The sequence below is a fragment of the Phacochoerus africanus genome, chromosome 9 (assembly GCF_016906955.1).
Source record: "Phacochoerus africanus isolate WHEZ1 chromosome 9, ROS_Pafr_v1, whole genome shotgun sequence".
Classification (NCBI taxonomy): domain Eukaryota; kingdom Metazoa; phylum Chordata; class Mammalia; order Artiodactyla; family Suidae; genus Phacochoerus; species Phacochoerus africanus.
Window position 1 is genome coordinate 43,271,345 of NC_062552.1, and position 26,259 is coordinate 43,297,603.

General features: G+C 45.2%; 1 protein-coding gene across 1 annotated transcript in view; it reads right to left on the reverse strand.

The window, feature by feature from the left end:
* The window catches only part of TNFRSF21 (TNF receptor superfamily member 21), a 71,542-nt gene extending 57,317 nt beyond the window's left edge, over positions 1 to 14,225 (reverse strand). Inside the window, exon 1 of the mRNA XM_047795197.1 lies at positions 13,697 to 14,225. Coding sequence (XP_047651153.1) covers positions 13,697 to 13,783 — 87 coding nt within the window. The 5' untranslated portion in view covers positions 13,784 to 14,225. The remainder of the gene's footprint in view (positions 1 to 13,696) is intronic.
* Between the last annotated feature and the right edge of the window lie 12,034 nt (positions 14,226 to 26,259).

Below are 26,259 nucleotides of genomic sequence, written 5' to 3' on the forward strand. Positions count from 1 at the left end.
AGCTTGGGCCACTGCTGTGACTCGGGTTCACTCCCTGGCCCAGGAACTTCCACATACTGTGGATGCAGCCAAAATAAAGTAAAATAAAATAACATGTAAAATAAAAAAAAAAAAAACAGTATTCAGTAGAGAACAAATTAGGGGTTACCGCTAAAAAACAGGGAAAGGAGGGGCAACATAAGGACGGGGGGAAAGGATTATTATGGAATCATATGAAATCATGTGTATGAAACTTCTGAAAAATATAAAGCAGTATAGAATTTAAAGACTTCTCTAAACCAAGGTAAAAACTAAAGACATATAATGTAAGACAATTATATTAATATAAGTATAATATATAACATTAATATAAGACAGTTATAATAATAATAAATAATATAATCTCTGTGGGAATAGAATCAGAGAAAGTGGATATGTGTATATGTATGACTGGGTCACTGTTGTATAGCAGAAATTTTATCATAGCCTGGTCAATTAATTATACTTCAATAAAACTTTAAAAAAATAATAACACCTACTATAATAACACCTGTTTTTTACAACACTAAAGCATTAACATGTAGCCTCCTTTTTATTTAAAAAAAAAGTGCAGATATCCAGTTCCTGACAAGTCTATCAAAGACTCCAGATTTTTTAAAACTCTCACGATGTTGTAAATCAACTGTATTTCAATATAAAATCATTAAAAAAAAAAAACACTGTAATCTTAAAACATACCTTCCTAGGCTTCGAGCCACTACAAAACAAAAAATACAGACTGCATGGCAAGGAGTTAAAAGACAAGCAAAGGCCAACTGGCATTTCCAACCCGATTTAAAAGATAAACTTAGTGTTTAACAAATGAGAAAACACAAGAGGGGAAAGGGTTTTCTATTAATAAGTACACTGTGGACAAATGGAGCAGAAGTTAAGTAAGCATTTTCCAGAGTGAGTCGTCCTCCTCTAGTCTCGCAAGACGTCAATGAATCTAGGGTCTGAAACACAGAAGAACAAACCCCAGCCAGCTGCCTCCTTTATAAAACCAGCAAGCTTCGGAATGGTTTTTACATTTTCCATAATTGGGGGGGTGGGAGGGGAATTAAAAGAAGAATAAACTTTCTGACACATGAAAACTGAAGTTCAATTTCAGTGTCCACAAATCAAGTTTAATTGGAACCCAGCTAGGCCATTCTTCTTTCTTTTGCCTGGGCTGCTTTCAAAGTACAAAGGCAGAGTTGAGGAGTTTCCACAGAGATCACAGGGCTCACAAAGCCCAAAATACTATCCAGCTCTTTACAGATAAAGTTTACCAATCCCTGGTCTAAAAGTTTAGGAAATGCCCCTGATTTCAGCCCTCACTTGGAGAGGATCCACTAATGGCAGCCCCATGATGACTCCAGGAGGCCCCAGAGGAGAGCTGCAGAAGATGGTGATTTAATTGAACCCAGGACTGCCACACTTATTTGACCATGAAATCCTTTACTCACGCCAGGGCCATGAACATCCTGCAGAACAGAGTGATGTAATCCTCACCACCAACAGGATGCTGCAGTCCAGAAATGTCAACAAACCCAACATTAAGAAGACCAAATAGGAGTTCCCATCTTGGCTCAGCAGAAACAAATCTAGCATCCATGAGGACACAGGTTCGATCCCTGGCTTCGCTCAGTGGGTTAAGGATCTGGCATTGCTGTGAGCTGTGGGGTAGGTCACAGACACAGCTCAGATCTGGCATTGCTATAGGGGTGGTGTAGGCCAGTGGCTACAGCCCTGATTTGACCCCGTAGCCTGGGAACCTCCATATGCCATGGGTAGGGCCTTAAGACAACAAGGAGAAGAAGAAGGAGATCAAATAAAAACACTCAAAGTAATAGCAAGAGTTGATTTAGCCCATCTGTAAAGAGATCAATTTCTGACTCTTAAAACAAAAATCAACAATAACAAAAAAAATACCCAGACACAAAAAAGAAAATGGACTTGAGAACATTAAAGAACAGCAACCTAAGAACATTAACCTAAATTTTCGCATTACAAAATACAAAAAAATGTTAAAAGGGGAGTGTGAAAATATACGCCATATACAGCTTATAAAAGCTTATAACAGAAAACGTAAAGAATGAACACAGTGAGGTTAACACAAATTCTACTCCGTAGTTGAGAGAGAGAAATTACAAAGGTGATTGTCACATGGAAAGGTTTTTCCACATCCCTAGCAACTATTGAAATGTAAGTCTGCACAACCAAAGACCTTTATATATTTGTATTAAAGCAACACAGATAAATCAAAATCATAAACTCCAATGTTGGCAGCCTCGTGGGGTAGAAGGTACATTTATAGGTTGCTGGTGACGCTCTGAATGAATTCAGTCTTTCTAAAGCCAATCTGGCACCATGCAGCAAAAGCCATAAAATGGTTCATTCATTTCCTGTGACCCAGCAATTCCACTTTGGGGAATACACATCAAATGCACCTCGCTTTGGGGAACAACCCAAAAAGAGAAAGAGCAATTGGTTTGGACAGAGACAACTTTGTTAGTGCTGTTTGCTTAAGAAGAACAATGACACCAACCCGAGTGTCCAACAACGGTAGGATGACTCAACACACTGTCAATCAGAGGAGTGGGCTTTTAAAAAAGGCCCGTTTCCAGCATGGCTCAGTGGTAACGAACCTGACTAGGATCCTTGAGGATTCAGGTTCAATCCCCGGCCTTGCTCACTGGGTTAAGGATCTGGCATTGCCATGATCTGTGGTGTAGGTCACAGATGTGGCCTGGATCCTGCTTTGCTGTGACTTTGGTGTAGGCCGGCAGCTGTAGCTTTGATTCGACCCCTAGCCTGGGAACTTCCACATGCTGCAGGTGCGGCTGTAAAAAGACAAAAAAAAAAAAGAGAGAGAGAGAGAGAAAATATGTGTACAATTAGCCATATTAGAGGGGTACATAGCTTTTTACATAGCTGACCAGGGTCGACCTAGTAAATCTTGGAGGTATCACAACTGCAGGCAGAGTTCTGAGCGTTCTAAGAGGTACAAATTTGTGGCAGGCACAAAGGCAGAACTGAACTGAACCACAGCACCTCAAACTCACATACAAACTTGGGTTCCCCAACCCACTCCTTCCCCAGCCTCCCATTCAAAGGAATCAGACCATCAAAGACTCAAGAACCAGGGAGTCAAGCTCCATGACTGCTTTCCTTTCCCCCTACTTGCCCCCTTGTATCTCATCATCAGCACACTCTCTCCAAAAGAATCTTGCAAATCTATCTGGTAAGCCACCATTTGGTACTGCCACCATCCCAGAACCATCATCTCTCCCCCGCACTATGGCAAAAGATTCCACCTGGCCTTCTGCATCTATGCTTCCCCTTTATGAGCCATTCTCCACAGAACCGCCACAGTGATCCTCAAAAAAAAAAAAAAAAAACTAATTAAAGCCACATTATCCTGCTTCCCATTGTAATCTGAGTAACACCGTGACATATGCACCTCTTTAAAGGTCTTGTACAGTCTGGCCCCTTCCTACCTCTTCAACCTCAATTCATGCTCCCTCTGCTCCTATGCGCTGAGCACCAACCACAGTGGCCTTCTTTTCAAGCTCTGGACATGGAGGTTCCTTCCTACTCCTGGGCCCTTCCACATGCTGCTCTCTTTAGCTGGCATATCTTCCTTCTGCTCTTTAAGAAGGCTAGTCCTGGAGTTCCTGTGGTGGCTCAGTGGAAATCAATCTGACTAGCATTCGCAAATGCAGGTTCGATCCCTGGCATTGCCATGAGCTGTGATGTAAGTCACAGATGCGGCTTGGATCTGGCATTGCTGTGGCCATGCTATAGACCAGCAGCTACAGCTCTGATTCGACCACTAGCCTGGGAACACCCATATGCTGTGGGTGCGGCCCTAAAAAGACCAAAGAAGAAGAAGAAGAAGTCTAGTCCTTCAACACCAACCCTTATGTCTTTTATGAACTCCAAGACAGAGGGATATTAGTAGCCTTTTATTATCATACACCGAGTCTAGCAATGCCTGACTTTTAACAGAGGCACCATAAATATTTATAAAATGAAGGAAAAATAAAATGATATCTCTGTAAGATCACAGAAAATAGCTACATAAAGAAAGGCAGAGCACAAGCAAGTATGCACCTATTAGTTTTAACTATACATAAATGTATATCATCAAAGAACAAGAATGAATTGGGAGGAACTATAAAGAGAATTCCATATCCACTACATTCTTCGAGTCTGCCAGATGCATTAAGTTTAAAATGTTCTCTGTTAGTAACTCAAACACCCTTGAGGTGTAGCTCCAAGTTTTGCACGGGGATGGAGTAAGACAGTTACACAGGTAGTTGTAGAAGTCCCAACAGGGGACCACAGAGAGAGAGGGACACCTAGGGAACTTTGGGAGACCTCTGTACGTCAATGATTGCTCAAGAAAGCTCTCATAATGTCTGGAACAGAGCCGGCTTGCTTAACGATAAAACCATTAAGAAAAGGCATGAGCTATGCCTCAAGTCAGTAAGTGAAAAAGGAAGCCAGCTTTCAAGTTCAGCAAGATAATGATCCTTAGGACCAAGGACAGGAACTTAGGGAAAAGACGACATTCCAAAGTCAGAGACCCTGGGATTTCCCATCGTGGCTCAGTGGTTAACGAATCCAACTAGGAACCGTGAGGTTGCGGGTTCGATCCCTGGTCTTGCTCAGTGGGTTAAGGATCTGGCATTGCCGTGAGCTGTGGTGTAGGTTGGACACTCGGCTCGGATCCTGTGTTGCTGTGGCTGTGGTGTAGGCTGGTGGCTACAGCTCCAATTGGACCCCCCTAGCCTGGGAACCTCCATATGCCATGAGAGTGGCCCAAGAAATGGCAAAAAGACAAAAAAAAATAAAAAATAAAACAAAGTCAGAGACCCTCACTACACAGAAACCTGAGATGACTCAACATCTGTTACCATCCTTTTGTTGATTTGAATTAGCAACATGACAGTCCTAGTTTATCCTCATAGGGTCAAATAGTCCCTTACGCAGCACAAAGGCGGAGCTAGTGATGTGCACCTGACGTCTACTTGAAGAATAAGGAAGAAGGTGGTCTTTCCCTCTCACCCCCTTTCCTTGGACTCTAACAAAGTAGCCCACCTCATCCTCGGGGCAGAGCCTCCTTGCCTGCCCCCGGCTCTCCCTCACAAGCATCCTATCTTAATAAATCTATTTCTAGCCTACCACTTTGTCTTTCGCTGAATTCCTTCTGCACTGGAACACAAACAACCTGAACCTCAGTAAATCCAGACACCAGGTGAGGGAGTCTAACTTGAAAAAACTGTGGGTTCAAGTCCCGATCTGGGTTCAGGCTGGGTCCGAGTCAGAGGTGTTTAGGTTTCATTTGAGAGGCAGCCCAAGCCCCCACTGCCTCCAACTTGTCTAGAATGAATGAATAGTTAGCTTAGAGCAAACTCCTTCTGGAATTTATTCAGCAATCATGTATTGCCTAACTACTAGGTGTCAGGACATTGATCCAGAAACAGCAAGATGAATAGCATGTGGTCATCTGAAAGAAGCTGAAATGGAAGTTCCCGTTGTGGCGCAGCAGAAACGAACCTGACTAGGAACCATGAGGTCGTGGGTTTGATCCCTGGCCTCGATCAGTGGGTTAAGGATCCCTCGCTGCTGTGACCTGTGGTGTAGGTTGCAGATGCGACTCAGATCTGGTGTCACTGTGGCTCTGGTGAAGGCCGGCGGCTACAGCTCTGATTAGACCCCTAGCCTGAGAACCTCCATATGCCACAAGTGTGGCCCTAGAAAAGACAAAAAAAAAAAAAAGAAGAAAGCTGAAATGGAATTACATTGGCCCTGAGCATTCCCTCGGAGGACGGAAACACACCCAAACACTGTGTGATTTGGTAGTTCTTCTGGACGAGGTACCCAAGATTTCAACCAAAGAAGAGCGAGGAGCCCTGAGCTTCTGGAAAAAGAATGAGGAGTGATGAATGACCAGTTAAGATTATTCAGGGAACCTGTCACCGTTTGCCTTTGAATCTTTTCTCCCATCCCTGCCCTTCTGCCTCTCTCTTTCTTTTTTTTTTAATTTTTAAAATTAGAGTTGATTTACAATGTTTTGTCAATTTCTCCTGTACAGCAAAGCGACCCACCTATACATACACATACGTTCTTTTTCGCCTCTTATCTTCCATTACGTGCTTCTGCCTTTCCTAATCCTGGCTACGCTGACTTGGCCAGACCTAGGATGATACCAGATAATGGTCTTATCTCAAAAGGGTTCACTGGGAAAGCAGAAGGCTACGTCTTTTCCAGAACCACTGATAACATTTCTTCTCACCCTCTGCCGTTCTTTAGACTACTCAGCATCTACACCTTATGAAGCGATATGTTGAAAAGGACCATAAGTGTGATTAAACCACACAAACACATCACAGACGAGGCCGTGCAAATCTCGGAGACCTGACATGACAAATTCACAAAGAAAATACTAATAATAGATGATGCAAACCCATGCACTAATCCTAGACAAATAGTCAGGCTGGCAGCAAGGTAAATCCCAAAAGGCTCCTCAGGTTCTCAGGACGAGTTGAAACTACATTGCTAAGCAGAACCCATGTCATGCTGTTACTCACTAAGCAAATATTTTTCAAAATGACCCAAGTCATAGGAAAGCAAGGCATCCATTCCCCATTTATAACTTTTCAATTCATGAGAGTATCTTTCCATCTTAACCGTGGCACCACAGCCCGTCAGAATCAGGCCATAGGAAAATGCTGGCCAGTGACTCCATGCCCTGCCCTTTCAATCCACACACACACACACACACACACACACACACACACACACACACGTTGCTCTTACTTTATAATCAGCCCTTTCGGCTAAACATCCAAGTGCCATCATAAGCAGAACCGCTCACCTGATGGAAAGAGAATGTTTGACTCTCAGGTAAAATTGTTCCCTTAAGGAGTTCCCATCGTGGCACAGTGGTTAACGAATCCGACTAGGAACCATGAGGTTGCGGGTTCGGTCCCTGCCCTTGCTCAGTGGGTTAACGATCCGGCGTTGCCGTGAGCTGTGGTGTAGGTTGCAGACGCGGCTCGGATCCCGCGTTGCTGTGGCTCTGGCGTAGGCCGGTGGCTGCAGCTCCGATTCGACCCCTAGCCTGGGAACCTCCATATGCCACAGGAGCGGCCCAAGAAATGGCAAAAAGACAAAAAACAAAAACAACAACAACAAAAAGAACCTTTTAAGGAAGAAATTTGGCAAAATCTGTGAAAACTGACAAAGTTTCGCTTATAAGAAATTAATCCCACAGAAAAAAAAAAAATGTTCCCTTAAAGGGAAACAAAATTCCACTATGTTAAGGTTACCCATCCCCTAAACATCTTGGCAGAAAGAGCTGTGTACAATGCCAGACAGAACTAGATTTGAATCCTCTCTCTGGTCGTTGCCAATTATTTGACCATAACCACGCCTAGCCCTCCTTTCCTTATCTGTCAAATGAAGCTCATGCTCCCACTTCATGAACTTGAAAGTTTGCTGCGATCGTTTGTAGAAGGTATTGAACACAATGTCGCTGGCACCTGCTCAATAAATAGGAGCTTACCAATATCAGTATCAGTGATTAACACTGAGTCATTAATATTCATCCCTTCTGGGGTGTCAGGGCGAACGCCCTCCTGAAGCCAAAGCTGCTCTCATTTGATTCCAGGACTCAGGGACTGACTCCTCTCCTCTCTCCCAAATCCATCAAACTCATGCTCCTTCTCCCAAAACAAGATTTGCAGATGGTTCCAATCTATGGAGCCACCAAGCAGTCCTGGGCGGGCAAAAGGGCTGACGCAAAAGTCCATCAAGGTCAGATGAGCCTTGCGGTGACTTCCCTTATGACGCCCCCTCTCCACTTTTTTTTTTTTTTTAATTTTGCGTTGGTTTTCAGAACAAAGCCCTAGACCAATTTCTCAGAGAGTCTGAAGAGAAGACGGGCTAGATTCCGGCTCACATACCCACGCCCTGCGCAATCCCACACCCACCTGAGGACCCTTTCTGAGCGTATCTTTCCCACCAAGGCAGGCATCTGTCATTTCCACAAGGCCAGGGTGCTGACATGTGGAAAAATTCCAGACGGCCAGAATCCGGGAAAACAGACGATTCCCGATTCCCGGCGACCTCCAGCGTCCCTCAAGAAGAGTGAAGTCGCCACTTTGAATCAACAGCTTAAACATCTAGGAGCCCCACGTCCCTACAGCCCCAGTGAGTGATCGGCAGACACTCACTGACATCTGCCAGGTTCCTCCCTACGTGTAACTTCTGCCCGGCTCCCTTTCTCCTGGCCTCAGGCTGGAAATGGGACAGAGCGGGTGGGCGTAGAGAAGCCAGGTGGCAGCATACAAGCCAGTTTTGGATGCCTGTTTACTTTTTGGTATTTGACAAATACAAGCACTGGGGCGAGGCCAGTACTTATGCACCATCTCACCCCATTCCTAAAGAATCAAAGCTTAGCGGCTGCTATGCCAGCAAACAACAAAGCCCAGTGTCCTGTGACGCTAAAGGAGGGTTCAGTTTGGGGACCGAGGATTCATTTTGGGGACCGGGTTGATTCCTATTACAGCTTCAGTTTTCATTCTGTCAAACAGACACATCTGTGCCTGATGGTCCAGACGGCATCTGCTCCAAGTGGTCAGCAGGCAAATGCCCAAAGGCAAGGCTCTTGTCACTGGAGGGAAGCACCTGAGTTTTCCAGGAAGCTGCTGGTGACCTGGCATCACCGGAATTTGCCAGGCCTGCTTGGGGGAAGAGGGCCAGCAGAGAGTTAGTGCTTACTGGAAATTAGACACTGCAGCTGACCAAAAGAAAAGTCACACTGGCCCCTGAATAGTCTGATGATGCATCTGACCATTTCCCATCTCTCTTTCTTTTTCTCTCTCCCTCTCTCCCTTTCTCTCTCTCTCTCTCACACACACACATACACCCACACACACACACCCACACACACAAAGTAGTAAAGTTTACTTAAGCCAATTATAGTTTACAGGCTTCATAAAGGGCCAGCTGAGTACACAACTAATTTGCAACTGGTCTGCAGAGTCTGCAAAGAGACTTTCGCTCTCATCCTCACAGGTGGAGCCAAGGGTCAGGTTGGAATGTGATGTCTCCACATTGGGGATCTATAAGCAGACAGTACATGGAGCATGCGCTGGGACCAGCCCCAGAGCCCATGCCCACCGAAATGGAGAAAGAGACCTTCCGCAAACTGTGCTGGAAAATACAGCATGAACTGCGCTGACCACATCCAGCTGGAAAAACTTTGTCCTAATTTAACCACTCTAAAATATGTTAAGTTAGCCAATTGGTGGATCTATGCCTGTTTAGTCTTGGGTGCCTTCTCAACTTAAGGTAGGAAATATTCCATGACAAGGCCCTTTTTTTTTCTTGCTGATTTGGTGTGCTTGTGTATTTTCGTTACACTGTAGGTTTGTGCCTTTGCTTTGAACTGGACCATTCTGAAAGGAGGCAGATTCCAGCCATATGCCTTTAGATCAGATAAGAAAGTTTAACTCCCTTCTATTCCTTTCGAGTGTAGGGATGGGAGATTCATGGGGCAAGTGAGAAAGCCTGCCTTCTGATTAAAAGTCACTTTCCCTGCTGAAGCTAATGGATGTTACTCTGAAACCAGGAAGATTTTTCTTCTTCTGACCTTCAGACCAAAAGCCCAAATTACTTTCAGTCATTTAAAGATTTTTAACCCCGCTCACATTTTGTGTATTATGTTTAGTACATTCATCCACTGATGTCTTTCTGAGCACGTGAAACTCCACCAACACTGCTGATAGCCATGGTCGTTTTATACGCCATACAAATGGTACTTGAAGGACAAGTTCCACATCCTAATTCATCTCTGGGTTCCCACCACCTAGGACCGGGCCCCTCTCAGAGTAAGCGCTCAAAGTTGGTTTGTCAAGATGAAAAAAAAATAATTCACTTCCCCAGTCTAGGCTGTTTTATTCCCTCCAGTGTTCCCTTCCAGCTTTCACATTCTAGGATTGCAGAGTTAAGGTATAGAGAAAGGAGAAAATCCTGTGGCTATAACATCAGCTCTAATTCAAAGTTCTCCTTGAACTAGTCACCAAGTCCATTTGGGATTTCGGCCCCAACCAGCCACTCCACGTCTACCTAGTTGAATCGCCAAAGTCAAATGCCTAGATACTAAGAAAATTAACTTTGATAAGCAAAGGTCAGGAGATGACACGAAGCCAGGCATCTAGTCTCAATGACAGTGACAAACACCCATACTTGGGACTTTCTAGGCAAGCACACAGCTGAAGGCCCTTACAGCAAATGCCCATCTCTCTGGAATTTATAATACGTGCAGATTAGTGGATTCTAAAACTTCAGGCATTTCCTTATCCATTATGGCTCCCTTTTCTCCTGACTGCCCCACTATCAATTTTCTATCTGTCCAATTAAAGCAAGCTCCCTGAGGGCAAGAGACATCTCTGCGTGTGTCGTGTCACACTAGGCAAGCCCTTCTAGGGCTTTCCTGAACATTGGCACAAACCCCAAGGTCTCATGTATCTGCTCTCCAGACTTTTGCCCTGGAACACACAATATTTTGCCTATCAGTGTGTGGTTTACTTTCTAATATCATGAAGACACCTCCGTGCATCAGAAACAGAACTGCAAGCAGCAAGAACGCTTTTTTCCAAAGGCATTCACATAATTCTCATCAATGTTCTGCAACAAACAAAACCATCGGCCTCAACTCCCCTGGTGAGCCTTCTCTGTTGTTATATTTCATCATCACCATCTGGAGTTGTGAAACCCACAGAGGGGCCCAGGAGCGAGGGAGCCAGGCGGTCCTGGGTCCCAACCCCAGAGCTGTCACCACTTGGGAGCTGGGTGACCCGAGACAATCAATGAAGGTTTTGCAGCCTCCATTTTTCTCACCTGGAAAATATCATCCCACCTGCTTCACAGAGACGTTAGAAGTAAAGAAGAGCCTCTGTATAAAGCACCTGACACATACAACAGTAATAATCATATTAGATGTAATAGACATCATCGATCATCTCAAAGTTTTTTAAAGCGAATAGTAAGTTCATTTTCAGTTAGCTTGTCACCACAAGGAAAAGAGGGTCAGAGCTCCTGCTGTGGCACAGTGGGATAAGGATCCGATATTGTCTCTGCCATGTCTTTGGTCACTGCTAAGCGTGGGTTCGATCCCTGGCTCAGTACAGTGGGTTAAAGACCCGGCGTTGCCACAGCTGCAGCTCGGATTCCATCTCTGGCCCAGGAACTTCCATATACCGTGGGTGCAGCAAAAGAAAAAAAAAAAAAAGAAGAAGAAGAAGAAGAAGAAGAAAGAAAGGAAAGAGGAAAAGAAAAAGAGTGTGAAAAACAATGATAGTAACAAATATTGTCCCATGGAAAAGGAGGTATGTGAAAGAGGGGTAACCAAAGCCATCATAAACAGGACATTTTATTGGGTTTCTAATTTTTCGGGCTAACTGCAATATATGGGTAGGTCACTGCCTCCCCACTGGCTCCAGTACTGTTCTGAGCATGCTGCCACCTCTACCTGGGCCATAGTACCTGGTGTCTGTCATTCACATGGCCAAGAAACCCCATCGAATAAAGACTCCTTATAACAGTATCATGAGATCATCATTTTATACATAAACAATGCCTTTGCTGAGGACAGAAGATGGCAGAGCAGAACTGGGAAAAATAAAAGATATTGCCTGCTCACCCTGGTGACCCCTGATCCACCTTCTCAGTTTCCTGTCATCAGGAAGGGGTCAACTCCAGGCCATTCCAGGAATTGAAGTGGAACCTTTCTATTATAATTAGCAGGAGAATAGATTCTTATTTTAGTTAACACCTCACGATTGCTTCTAAAGGCCATTGTACATTTTCTTTTTAAAGTCGGCCAAACTTAAATTCTCAAGTCTTCAGTTGCAAGTCAATTGCAAGTACAATGTTTAGGTCAATTGACAAAAGGAGCTGGGCTGTATCTCCTACACTTTGCTTACATGAAGACCTTATTTTAAGCAACCATCTCATGCAGAAATGTAAACTCAATCAAGCATTGCAATGATTTAAGTTTTAATCTAGGAGTGGGCTTTGTGGGGAGCACGGTAATCAGATGTGTTGGAGGGATTGGCTAGGCTTGTGGTGGGAAGGGTAGCAGATCTAAGGCTGACAAGGATGGACCTAACTCCACTGAGACTAGAATCAGTGCTCTCCTGGACCTAAACGGCTTCCTTTCCACACCAAGGCTGTCAATTCAGATTCACCTCTTGAAGGGACCCTCCCTCCCTATGGCTCATCATTCACCTCCCTTGTTTCAAGGACACAAATCTTGCCTTTGCCATGACTATAAAAATGGGCAGAAAACAGTCTTGGAAGGAGACGGAGACTTGCCTCATTACAAATGCTAACAGCACCAAACTTTTCTTTAGTTTCTCTCTTCCCCCTTAAAACATACTCTCACACAGGGAACCAGAGTGTAGGATGAATTCCCAGGCCATGGCAACTGCGATGCCTTGGGATCTAGGAGATCTTGGCTGGCCAGGCATTAAGCTGTTTGGGGGGAAGGAGACAGCGAGCCTGCTTTTCCCTGACACAGCCCTGCCGTGAAAACAGGCTTTTGTATTTTGTTTTTGTTTGGTTTTTAGCTAAGAGACTCCATCCGAGACAAAAAAGGTAGACACAGGAAGCTTATGGTGGCTCATGGGTTTGATCTCAAGTAAATTTTCTTCCACCTAACTCATTCCATCCCCCTCTAACATCTGGAGAGAAAGGGAAGGGATCTGGGGAAGTTGGGGATAAGTTTTGGGTCAAGGGTGCTTTTCACGCTTGGACCAGATAAGTGATGGAGAGGAAAAGCTATAGGGCATGCCCTAGAGCCCAACGCAGCCTGGGTGCTGAAGAAGCTGCCGCGCCCTGCAGGTTCACCTGCCAGGGCACAGGTACGGGAGAGAGAGGAAAGACGGGGGGGAAATTCAGCTTCCTTTATGTAGAGCCCTCCCCCCATTCCAGCGCCAGCGCGCTGGCTGGCTGGCTGGGAGCCGGCGCTTTGGAGGCGCATGAGAGTGGGTCTCAGGGTTGTTTTTTTCGGGGTGTGCAGAAACCGAGACCCACCCAGCCGAGGAAGAGAGATGGGGGAGGAGGCTTGGCGCCCTCTGGGCAGGCGAGGCGCGTCGGCACCCGGCGGTCTGGGCGGCCGGCACGCACGGGTCCCGCGCTCTCCACTGCGGTAGCATCCCGACATGACATTGCAGCTGCAACAAAGCGGCGGCCACCGCCAACCTCGCCGCCCACCCTGAGGCCCCAGCCCCACACCACGAGGACGGGGCAGAGGCCCGCGGCTGTAGGAGTGTGTGGAGGCGATGATGGCACTGGAAGAGCCAAGGAGGGAGAGAAGCCCTAATATGCGCAGGAAGCCCGGTGGCCACCTCCAGCGCCTCTCCCAGGCGGCCAGACTGCAGGGAAAACAATTCTCCTTCATTCCGGAGTCCCGGCCGAAACCCTGTGCCTCCCCTACATGACCCGATCGGAGCTCTCCGCTGCGTAGCCCTCCCTTGCTTGCCAACCTCTCCACTCGGCTGGCCTGACCCCGGCCCCCAGCAGTCGCGGCCAGGGGACCCGCCCCGCTCCGGGAGCCCGGCGCCTTCGGCTCCGGCTCGACCGCCGCCCCCGGCTTCCCCGCGCCACAAATGCTCACCAGGAAAAGAGAGCCCGCGATCATCGTGGTTCTGGCGATGCGGCTGCAGGAGGCCAGGGCGGTGCTGCTGCTCGTGGAGGTCCCCATGGCTGAGCCCGGGGCTCGCAGGGCGCTCGGGGTGCGTGGCCCCCCGGCAGCTGGAATCGGCTGCTGCTTCTGCCCAGCGCCGCATCCACCGCCGCCTCCCGAGCCGGGGGCCCATCTACCTCCAACACCCCATGTGCACTGCGGCAGCGGGACTGCCGGGCACAGAAGGAAGGCGGCGAGGGAGGCTCCGGGGGCGCTCAGCACCTGCCCAGCTGCGCGGCAGCCCGGGCGGGGAGAAGCAGCCGCGGCTGCACCCCGCGCCTCCCCGTGCTCTCCTCCGACAACGGCTGCGGAGAACCAGGGAGGAGAGCTGGGCGCGAGAGAGCGAAGGAACAACTTCCCATAGCGAAGCCTCCAGCCGCTGCCAACCACCCTCCTCCGCTGCCCAGACCGGCCGGCGAGGGACTGAGTCGGGTGGCCGCCGGGCGCGGGGACACACGTGGTGGCGCCGAAGGGGCGGGGTATCGGCCCTTTGTGATGTCATCCCGAAGGAGGCCGGGCTCTTTGTGCGATCGGAAACGGGAAGGCGTTCCAGGAGGAGCGAGGAGGGAGAGGATGCCCCTTGGCGTTCGCTAAAGAAATTGCAGCTGCTTATTGACCCAGGGAAAACGTTGCAAAGGTATGCGCACCGCTGACCCAAATTTACTTTTTTCTAAGATGATTCTCAGTAAATTATTTCTGCGACACACGCCTCTCTATCGTTTCTGGTGCAGTGAGTAAAGACAGCCAACAAAATAAAGCATTTAGATTAACTGCGTACGGTAAAGAGTCCGGCGTGTTGGTTCTCAGACTTGGTTGCGCTTTAAAATCACCTGGAGAACGTAAAGCGTATATCTTAATGCTTGGTCCCATCCCAGAATTCTGATTTACTCAGAACAGGGTAAGGCCTGGGCATTGGGATTTTTTTTTTCCAGTTTTCCTGGTGATTGGGAGAGATTATGGGGCAGAGTGTAAAGAGACTCTGGGTGAGAGAATGCAGTTAAGGAAATCCAAGACTAAAAATTCCAAACGGGAGTCCGCAGAGTTGGGTCCATGAATGGTCTTCCAGAGGCCTTGGAAATCCTGGAAATAGGTGGGCAGGTGCATTTTCTTAAATAAAGGATGTAGAATTTTGTATCAGATTATCAGGGAACACTTCTCCCCCAAAAAAGTGTTCAAAATTTTTCAGTTGAGCTGCAGGTGCCTCTGGGGAATATAGAAAAGGGCAGTTACATGCTGCTTTCAAAGTAAGAACAACCATAGCTTCCCTTCAATGGGTGGCATCTCCTCCTGCATTTCTCCCGTTTTGTTTTATTTTGTCTTGTTTTTGTTTTTTAGGGCTGCACTCACGGCATGTGGAAGTTCCCAGGCTAGGAGTCAAATCAGAGCTACAGCTTCTTGCCTATACCACAGCAACCCACGGGATCTGAGCCGGGTCTACGACTTACACCACAGCTCACCCCAACGTGGAGTCTTTGACCCACTGAGCAAGGCCAGGAATAGAACCCGTGTCTTCATGGATACCAGTCGGGTTCCTTTCTGCTCTGCCACAGTGGCAACAACTCCTGCATTTCTGAATGTGAGTGAGGACCTAGCATCCCTTTCTCTGTCTCACCCATGGGGAGGTGGGCGGGGTCTTCTGATGGTGGCCACTGTTTCTGGTCCAGTAATGTCCATCCTCTGGGTACTACAAGCACAGTACCTCTATTGAATAGGTACCCTATTGAAATGACCTCTTTGGCCATCTGTCTCACTCACTCGTTTGTAAGCCCTGTGGCGCTCCGTTTCTTCTAGCTTTCCTTGACCCCTTCTACTTCACAATAATACACTTTCTCAATTATCTGCTACAAGATTCAATACGCAATAGTTCCCATTGTGGCTGCAGTGGAAAAGAATCTGCCTAGTATCCATGAGGATGCAAGTCCGATCCCTGGCCTCGCTCAGTGGGTTAAGGATCCTGCATTACCGTGAGCTGTGGTGTAGGTCGCAGATGTGGCTCAGATCTGGGTTGCTGTGGTTGTGGTGTAGGCTGGAGGCTACAGCTCCAATTCAACCCCTAGCCTGGGAACTTCCATGTGCCACGGGTGAGGTCCTAAATAGAAGGAAAAAAAAAAAAAGACTTAATACCCAGTACCCCTAGAAGTGCCAGTTACTTGTTTCCTTATTGTGTTGACCTTTGTAATACGCACACATGGAAGATGAAAAAAATTAATATGAGAGTTAGTTCCAGTTTATTCTTTCAAACATCTATCAGTAAATAAAAACATTGTCCATAAATGTTGGAGTTGAGGAAGTCATAATGTTTAACCTCTGGTGAAATTCAAAGAAGTTCTAGAAATCATTACCACTAAATATGGACTTTGGGGGAGAGGATTATATTTGGACTTGAATATGTCTAGCTATTCCCAGAAGTTCAGGGAGGAGGAGGATCCCCCTGACAGCCTAGAAGTTAAGGATTCAGTGTTGTCACTGCAATAGCTAGGGTTTGATTCCTGGACCAGGAATTTCCACATTTGGCTTTCAAAAAAAAAAATTAGGAAGGAAATGCATTGTGTCTTCATATATAACAATTTCAATTATTTTGTGAAAAATTCAAATGACCGGTCAATACCATCATAAGTCTTTTTAAAATAAGCTGCATGGGTATTAAAAAGAAAGGGAGAGAGAGAGACAATCAAAGCAATTGTTTGTTAGCCCATTTAACTCCTTGCATCCAAACTTACATTTCTCAAAGTAGGATCTGATTTGCTCCATGCATGAGATAAATTTAGAGTTTAGAGTTTGGGTTCTTGTGCATGTAGAAGTCTTTTTCTCAAGTATCTGTCTTCCTAAAACCTAAACAAAATCTGAATTGTGCTTCCACTACTTTCAGATGTCCCCATTTCCTGCTGTGAACTTGACCGCATAAATTAGAACTTGAACGTCCATTCCAAGATGAAAAATTCCCTCAATCTTGTTTACTGCTAACATTTAAATAAATGTTCCTCAGAGTTCCAGGGTTGAGGGTCCAGCATTATCACTGCTGTGGAACCAGTTACAGCTTTGGTGATCCCTGGCCTGAGAACTTAGGCATGCCACAGGCACAGCCAAAAAAAAAAAAAAAAAAAAGTCCCTCTATAGGAGCAATAGATTGTGTATAGTTTGAATCTAAATGGAGTATGAACCTTTATTACTTTGAATTAGAATATATAAATGCTTTCATTTAACTTTGTAAAAATTCTCCAATTGTTAACTCATTGATACTTTTTTTCAGAATGGTCACTTAGGTTTATTTTCTGGGAAAGGATAGACATTCAGTATTGTGTAAGGGTTAGCTTCGCCACCTCTTCGCCACAAAATTACCCTCTAACTCCCATCTTCTCACACACATCCCAGCTTTGAGCTTCTTCTGTTTCTGCCCATGCTCCTCAATTCTCCTAGTTTCCTAGCTTCAAAATCACTGTTTATTCCTTCCTGTCACTTAGTCCATTTCCAGTTAATCTGCCTGTTTCCTATCGTTTCCATTTTTTTCAGTCTTTCCACTTTTCTGATTATATATCTGGACACTGGAGAAATCACCAAGATTATATCTCACCTTGACTTCTGCTTTATTTTTTAAAATGTATCCTGCACATGGTTGCCAGTTCTAGAAAAATTTCAATTTTTAAAAAGGTTAAGTGGAGTTCCCATGTGGCACGGTGGCTTAAGGATCTGCTGTTGTTTCTATAGCTGCTGGAGTCCCTGCCATGGCTCAGGGTCAACCCAGAACTTTCAGATGCTGTGAGTGCTGTGCCCCCAACGCAACCAAATGTAGGTACTCACTTTTTATAATGAAAATAACAGTGGTCCACCTTCTTAGTAGTGACTGCTTTATGACCAATGTTGTGAGCTGATCCATGAAGGAAGGAATGTCCGGAATTTAATGGGAATAGATTTGAGCATGCAAAAGGTGCAGGAATCAGCTGAAGTCACCCTCAAAGGGGAAAAGAGCATGAAATTTGTCTAAGCAGCAGCAAAATTGTTTCATTTCAAACATACTGATTATCTCCTGTGTGTCTGGCACTATTGGGTACAACAGAAACAGCAGTAAAGGAGTTCCTGTTGCGGTACAGCAGAAACGATTCTGACTGGGAACCATGAGGTGGCAGGTTCGATCCCTGGCCTTGCTCAGTGGGTTAAGGATCCAGCATTGTGGTGTAGGTCATAGATGCGGCTCAGATCCTGCATTGCTGTGCCTGTGGTGTAGGCCAGCAGCTGTAGCTCTGATTTGACCCCTAGCCTGGGAACGTCCATTTGCTGGTATGGCCCTAAAAAGCAAAAAGAAAAAGAAAAAAGAAACAGTAGTAAAAACTGGTCCTGGCTTTGAGGAATTTGAAGTCTTAGGGAGTAAAATGTTTAAAAAATTGACTCAAATAGTACAGTAGGTATGGGTGGTAGAAATGGCTGTTCTGCCCTTTTATAGATGCACACCTATTTTCAACGGACCATGTGGCTGCCCAGAATAAAAGACTACCTTTCCCAGCCTCCAGTGTGCCTAGATATAGCATGTGACTAAACTCTGGCCAAGCAGAACTAGTGTGTCTTCTGGGAAGCGTTCCCATTGGCTAGATTTAGTTATCCATCATCCCTCCCCTCCAGGCTATCACCAAGCCCTGCAAATTCTATCCCAGTCAGTTCTAATGAATTGCTATCATTTTTTCCCCTTGCGCCTCCTGCATATTCCTTCAGCTCCGGTCTACACCTCTTGCCCAGATGATTACACAAACCTCATGATTGGCATCCCTGCCTTCAGATTTTTTGCCTGGCCCTCTCAATCCTTCAAGAAATCTCTTCTTTACACCCAAAAGATAATGAGTGTTTTAGAACCTAAATCTGATCATGTCCTTCCCAGACCAAAAAACCCAACAATGTTTCTTCGTTAGTCTCAATTTGAAGCTCAGAGTCCTAATAAAACTCATTCTACTGTTTCTGATTCGAACCCCCGCCCCCACTTCTACAAGGTTGAGTGAAAATGTACAAATATGCCACTTAGAGCCTTTACTTCCAATATCCACCTGAGTTCATCCCCGCTGCCTGCCAATCCCTACAAACTCCAGGTTCTCCATACAAATCCCATTAGATTATTATGTTTCTTAACTTCCTTGTTCCTGTCATACTTCTAAGCCTTTGTTAGGTGTTGTTTTCTTTTTTGCTTTTTTCATTTTTTGTCTTTTTTTAGGGCTACACCCTTAGCATGTGGAGCTTCCCAGGCTAGGGGTCAAATCGGAGCTGTAGCTGCCGGCCTATGCCAGGGCCACAGCAACATGGGATCCAAACCGCGTGTGCGAGGTACGCCACAGCTCATGGCAATGCCGGATCCTTAACCCACTGATCGAGGCCAGGGATCAAACCCACATCCTCGTAGATACTAGCTGGTTCCTTAATCACTGAGCCACGTTGGGACATCCTGTTAGGTATTGTTTGCTTTTCAGTTACCCTCCTCTGCTTATTGAATTCCTATGAATCTACCCTTTAAAGCCAATCTCAAGTGGTACCTCATGTAAGAAGCCTTTTATTTCCCCTTTTTGCCAGCCGCACCTGCAGCATATGGACGTTCTCGGGCTAGGGGTTGAATTGAAGCTGCAGCTGCTGGTCACAGCCACAGCGATGCCAGATCTGAGCCACATCTGCAACCTGCACCATAGCTTGCTGCAACACCAAATCCTAAACCCACCGAGTGAGGCCAGGGATCGAACCTGCAACCTCACGGACACTATGTTACATTCTTAACCCACTGCATCACCACAGGGACTCCTAAGAAGCCTTTTCTAATGTCTTCTCTTCACCTTTTCTATCCTCACTTGGAAAGACAATTGTTCCTTCCTCTAGTTTTTTTCTACATGGCTCTGTCACAGCAAGTTTGACATTATACTGCAGTTAGTTTACTTCTCTGTGTCACCAGCCAGATCTTGAGCTCTTTGGGGCCAAAGTCTATGTCTTAATCATCTTTGTTTCTCCATAATCAAGATGCAAGATAGTTACCTGGCTCAATAAATATCTGTTGAGTGAAATTAGCGTGGAACGTTTGACAAACTGTGGAACAGTTAACACACCTGATGGCCCTTTTCCTTTCCCAAATCTTAGATCAAACATCCTGGCTTGCGTTACACAAGCAATAACAGGTTTAATCTTGTGTTTTCCTAAAGTGCCATGTCCTGAACTTGGGCTAAGTGTTTTATTCACAGCTTTGTTTCCTTAGACTAGTTCACGTCATAACTGGCTGTTCTTTTGCCTTAGAAGGAATATCAGCCATTCGGCAACAGACCACAAGACGAAGTGCATAATCGTGGTTTGATCAGGTCTCCATGGTGACATTCTACAAAGGCATTCTTGAATAAGAGCAAATAGGAATTGCAATGCAAAGCAACATGGCTCTGGAAGCTTCCTTCTCTCTTGGATAAAAGAGAGATGATGTGAAAAAATAAAATAGCCAATCCTTTGAAGGTAAGACACCTTTGTCGCACTCCCAAGAATGGTAAAGTGATTAAATTACTTCCTTTCTCTGAAGGAAGAATCTGCAGTGCTGTGAAAAGCATTGCTCACCTTGAATTACCCATCGTCTATGTGCTTTAGGACTTCCCACCTGTAATGTTTGCCATGGGCTTTTTTTTCACTCAGGGTCCTAAATTGTTACTTTTTTTCTCCCAGCTGTGCCCATGGAATGTGGAAGTTCCCCAGCCAGGGTTCAAACCCCCATCACTGCAGTGACCTGAGCCATAGCATTGACAAATGCCAGATCCTTAACCACTAGGCCAACAGGGAACTCCAAATCATTTCTCACTTCATGAGAAAACAGACTTCATTTACTGATTTAATCAAACAAACAGTCCATTTGGGAAGTCAACAAATACGGATTAAATCTCCATTATGCTACTTATCATATAGCAAGATTATACTATGTTTAAGTCTGAGCAGAGTCTGAGTTTCTTCATTTTTAAGACAGAACTATCTCATCATGGTAACATGAGGAATAAATAAGATAAATTTTGCAAAATTTCCAGGATAGGGCTTGTCCCTTACTATGTCCTCAGCATTCCTTCCCTAACCCCTTTTTAGAGAGAATTATCTTTTATAAACTACTCTAATTAGATGAGAAAATTAGGTTAGGAAGTTAGCAATTTACTTCAGAGACCCATTAGAATTGAGGCTTAAGGAGTTCCCACTGTGGTACAGTGGGATCAGTGGCATCTCTAGAGCACTGGGACACAGGTTCAATCTCAAGCCGGGAACAATGTGTTAAGGACCCAGTGTTGCCACAAGTGTGGCACAGATCACATCTGTGGCTTGGATCTGATCCCTGGCCCAGAAACTCCGTATTTGGTGGGGTGGCGAGGAAGGAAGGAAGGAAGATGGATAGAAAAACTGCTTCCTCTGCATGATGCAATGTAGTGTCAAAAGGAGTGGAACAGTCAGAAAATCTGATTTCTTTTCTTTTTCTTTTCTTTTTTTTTGCTTTCTCAAGGCCTTGCCAGCAGCATATGGAGGTTCCCAGGCTAGGGGTCGAATCGGAGCTACAGCTGCCGGCCTACACCACAGCCACAGCAACACCAGATCCAAGCCACATCTGAGACCTACACCACAGCTCACGGCAATGCCGGATCCTTAACCCACTGAGCGAGGCCAGGGATCAAACCCACAACCTCATAGTTCCTAGTCGGATCCGTTTCCGCTGCGCCAGACAGGAACTCCAGGAGAGCTGATTTGCATTAGACAGCCTGTGCAATTTGAAAGGTTGTTGCACCTCTCTGTACCCGTTTGCGTTTGCTTAAGTTTCTTGATTTGCTGTGTGATAAATATGGACCACATTCTTTCTACTACTGATATTCTAGGATTCTAAGTGACTCATGCAGCGTACTTTTTCCTGGCCATGATGAGTTCAAGCCGCTTAGAGTAGAAAGGCAGAGAAAGTTAAAGAAGGAAGTATTTTGGGGAGACAGAGGTCCAAGCAGATGCTGGGAGGCGTGAAGGATAATGAAACACAATTAACTTCTCTTTCAGAGTTGCTGGTCCAGTTTGGGGTTTCTCAAATTGCTGGTTTCTCCGAGGTTCCCTCTTGCTTTCTCTACCTGTTCTCCTTATAGCTACTCAGTTACCAGGTGGTTACAGAGGGTAGGTTTTGGCCCAGCATAGGCTAAGAGGCAAGGTTGCAGACAGAACATCAAGCAAGTTATCTGCCTTCCAGAAGCTTCCCATAAAGTCAGATAGAGATGAAAGGCGTGAAAGCACATAAGATCAGACTATAATTTAGTACCAAGATGTGTGGCTTGAGCCATACATATATAGAGGAAAGTAAGATCGTTGAGGGTTTGGTACTTTGCATGGATGGCCATTCTCTTCCTAATGCTCAGCAGCATGTGCTACATGTTTCCTAAGTACCAGGCACCAAGTAAGTGCTTTACACGCCATTATCTCATTTCATCCACACAGCAAACTTTGGGGGCACGTATTATTGGAATCATCATCCCCACTTTACAGATGGCGAGAAATTCCAAATAGCCTAGGGAATAGGAAGGTATAAGGCTTCAATGAAAAGTTGATTAGGAGTTCCCGCCGTGGCTCAGTGGTTAACGAATCCGACTAGGAACCATGAGGTTGTGGGTTTGATCCCTGGCCTTGCTCAGTGGGTTAAAGATCCGGTGTTGCCTTGAGCTGTTGTGTGGGTTGCAGACAGCGGCTCAGATCCTGCGTTGCTGTGGCTCTGGTGTAGGCCGGCGGCTACAGCTCTTAGACCCCTAGCCTGGGAACCTCCATATGCCGCAGGCGCGGCCCTAGGAAAGACAAAAAAAAAAAGTTGTATCATGTCACATTCCTGATGTAATCTTTCACCATGCTATGTTATCAATAGCTAAAAAATAGCAATAAAAAACTACCATAAAAAAAAAGTTTTGTGATTGCCTCTGGTTACATACCTGGCCACTGGTGGAGGCAGGATTTGAACCCAATCCTTATGGCTTCGTGGTTTATCTGCTTAGCCAATCCACAAGGAATTGCCTCACAGCAATCAGTTGCTGGTGGAAAAAGATCCTTTGGATAAATAGATATTCCAGTACCTCTTTTGAGCCATTCTTTCGGTTTTTGTAAATGATAAGAGCAGCAGTAAAAGCCTCTGATAAATGGACAGGGAAACAACTTCAATAGCAAGAGAAAACTGGGGCCAGAGTCATTTAAGCAATAGGAATGGAGGCAATATAATCACTTAACTCCCCAATTCACCATCTCACTCACACCCTGCCTCACTCCTTCAAGGGCCTTTAAGGGTTTTCTGGATGATTCATCTTTGGTACCCTGACGGCACCAACTGATCTAAGGAAAAAGGGATTTTTTTTTTTTCCTTGAGAGAGAATTTTTCCTTCTGATTCAATCTTTTTCACTTTTATTCTCTGCAGCACTTACTCTATATAATGTTTGACAAAAGATGTCCCAAAAGTCTTGGTACGATTGTAAACTTTAATACATCCAGAAGTACAGAGGTTACACACATTAAAAGTCATTTGCAAGTTTAGTTTTAAAAACTTTTGGCATTCCCGTCGTGGCTCAGCCGAAACAAATCTAACATCCATGAGAAAGCAGGTTCGATTCCTGGCCTTGCTCAGTGGGTTAAGGATCCAGTGTGGCCGTGAGCTGTGGTGTAGGTCGCAGACGTGGCTTGGATCCTGAGTTGCTGTGGCTGTGGTGTAGGCTGATGCCACTCGGATCCTGAGTGGCCATGGCTGTAGTTGCTGCTACAGCTCCGATTCCACCTCTAGCTTGAAAACTTCCATATGCTATGGGTGCGGCCCTAAAGAAACAAACAAAAACAAAAACAAAAAATGAAAAAATTTTTAAAAATAAAAACTTTTCTGCACTTTTCCTACATTTCTTTATGTCTGGGAATAATACATATTTAATTTTAATTTTTGTCCCTCTGATTGAAGTTAGCAAACATTGACCAAAAACAGACAAGCCAAAAATTAAAATTAATCCTTCAAAATTCACCACAATGCTTAAAAGTAAAGAAATGGAAATAATAACCCTCTCAAATGATTTTTTGTGTGTGTCCTATAGATGCTATTGAAGTAATTAAAGCTGAAGATCACACATTAAGATTTGCAGACATTGTGTACACACTATGCCTTAGGCTCAGTTGAAGTAACTCACTCATATCAGAAGTCACTTCTGGAGTTCCCGTCGTGGCACAGTGGTTAACGAATCCGACTAGGAACCATGAGGTTGCGGGTTCGGTCCCTGCCCTTGCTCAGTTGGTTAACAATCCGGCGTTGCCATGAGCTGTGGTGTAGGTTGCAGACGAGGCTCGGATCCTGCGTTGCTGTGGCTCTGGTGTAGGCCGGTGGCTACAGCTCCGATTCGACCCCTAGCCTGGGAGCCTCCATATGCCACGGGAGCGGCCCAAGAAATAGCAACAACAACAACAAAAAGACAAAAAAAAAAGTCACTTCTCAAGCAGCATGAGTTTTGCTTAGAAAAATGATCATTTTTGGAGTTTCCGTGGTGGCTCAGTGGTTAACAAATCCGACTAGGAACCATGAGGTGGCGGGTTCGATCCCCGGCCTCACTCAGTGGGTTAAGGATCCGGCGTTGCCGTGAGCTGTGGTTGTAGGTTGCAGACACAGCTCGGATCCCGCGTTGCTATGGCTCTGGCATAGGCTGGCGGCTACAGCTCCGATTCGACCCCTAGCCTGGGAACCTCCATATGCCGCCAGAGCGGCCCAAGAAATAGCAAAAAGACAAAAAAAAGAAAAAAAGAAACTGATCATTTTACTGAAATACTTGAAATATTTAAAAGCCTGGATTAATCAACAATGTGGTTGTCACTTTGTGCGCTTTTCAGCCCTCTCTCTTTACAGCGCTAAAACTCACATTAAACAAAAAATTCATAATGATGAACACGATGGATATTTGCCCCTTAACATAGTCTTTTCTAGAGCGAATCTATGAATTCCTCCCATTTCTACTCTCCACGTCAGTGAGGTTCTGTCTTTGATATAGAAACATTTACTCTTTTTACAAGTAAGGATTGTAAATGACTTTATCCATTGCTAAATTGGTATGGAATGCAATTTTTCTCTTAGAAATAATTGGACCAGTGAGTTTCATTTTAAGGCATTAAGTTCCCCAATAAGTGTAGCTACTTAGAAGCAATTGTTAAAAATTACTCCACTCTCATTTCTACTGCTTCTTTTTCAAATCCTCCTGTTAGGCGGGCTAAACACAAAAGGATTTGCAAGGCAGAGAAAAAAACTTCAGGCTGGGGAAGCCACTAGTGGGGTGGGGGGTGTTATCTCTGAGAGAAAGGTATAACAGGAAATTTCCCAGGTCATAAACTCTTAGTTGTTTTTTGGGTTTTTTGTTTGTTTGTTTGTTTGTTTTGTTTTTGTGTGTATCTGTGTTTTTTGTCTTTTTTAGGGCAGCAACCTAGCACATGGAGGTTCCCAGGCTAGGGGGTCTAATAGGAGCTTACAGCTGCCAGCCTACACCACAGCCACAGCAAGGCAGGATCCGAACCACGTCTGCGACCTACACCACAGCTCACAGCAACACCGGATCCTTCACCCACTGAGTGAGACCAGGGATGGCACCCTAGTCCTCGTGGATACTAGTCAGGTTCGTTACCGCTGAGCCACAACGGGAACTCCGTAAACTCTGCATTTGAGTGGTTTCTATACGCCAGATATTTTCACAAATATCATCCTATATATTAATCTTGTGAGGCAAGAATCCTTAATCCTGTCTTACTGATGAAGTGACAGATGTTCAGTGAGACAAGTGACTGGTCCAACCTCACACGGCAAAGTGATAAAGCTAGAATCCTACTTGCCTGCTTGGCAATGACACCTGTTGGTGGCAGAAACTAAGACCAGTTTGAGAAATACAGCTTTATTCAGCTAAGATCTGAAAAGAACCTGAGAAGATCCAGCCTCCCTTTACCCTCCACCCTCACTGAAGACGGCTCTCGAATTCCACTGTGTCCTTTGCCGCCAGCCGTTATAGATCCACACTCCTGTGAGTTTTTAAGATTTGTTTGGTTTGTTTCATTTTTACCTTGTGATTCCCCTTCACCCATTTCTTCCACTCTCACCCTCCACTTCTGGCAACCACCAACCCATTCTGCTTATCTTGCCTTTTTGTGAAGTTTTTTTTGTTTGTTTTATTTTTTTATTTTTAATTTTTTTGTATTTCACTTTTGAGAGAATCATACAGTCTTTGTCTTTTTCTGTCTGACTTATTCCACTGAGCATAATGCCCTCTAGGTCCATCTATGTTATTGCAAATAGCAAGACTTTCTTCTTTTTCACCACTGAACAGATATACACACACATCCTACAACTGCCTTGTCCATTCATCCATCATTGGACACTTTGGTTGTTTCCATGTCTTGGCTGTTGCCAATAGCGCTGCAATGCACATAGAAGTGCAGATTCCTTTTTGAATTCGTGTTTTTGTTTGCTTTGGATAAAGGCCCAGAGGTAGGATGGCTGGTA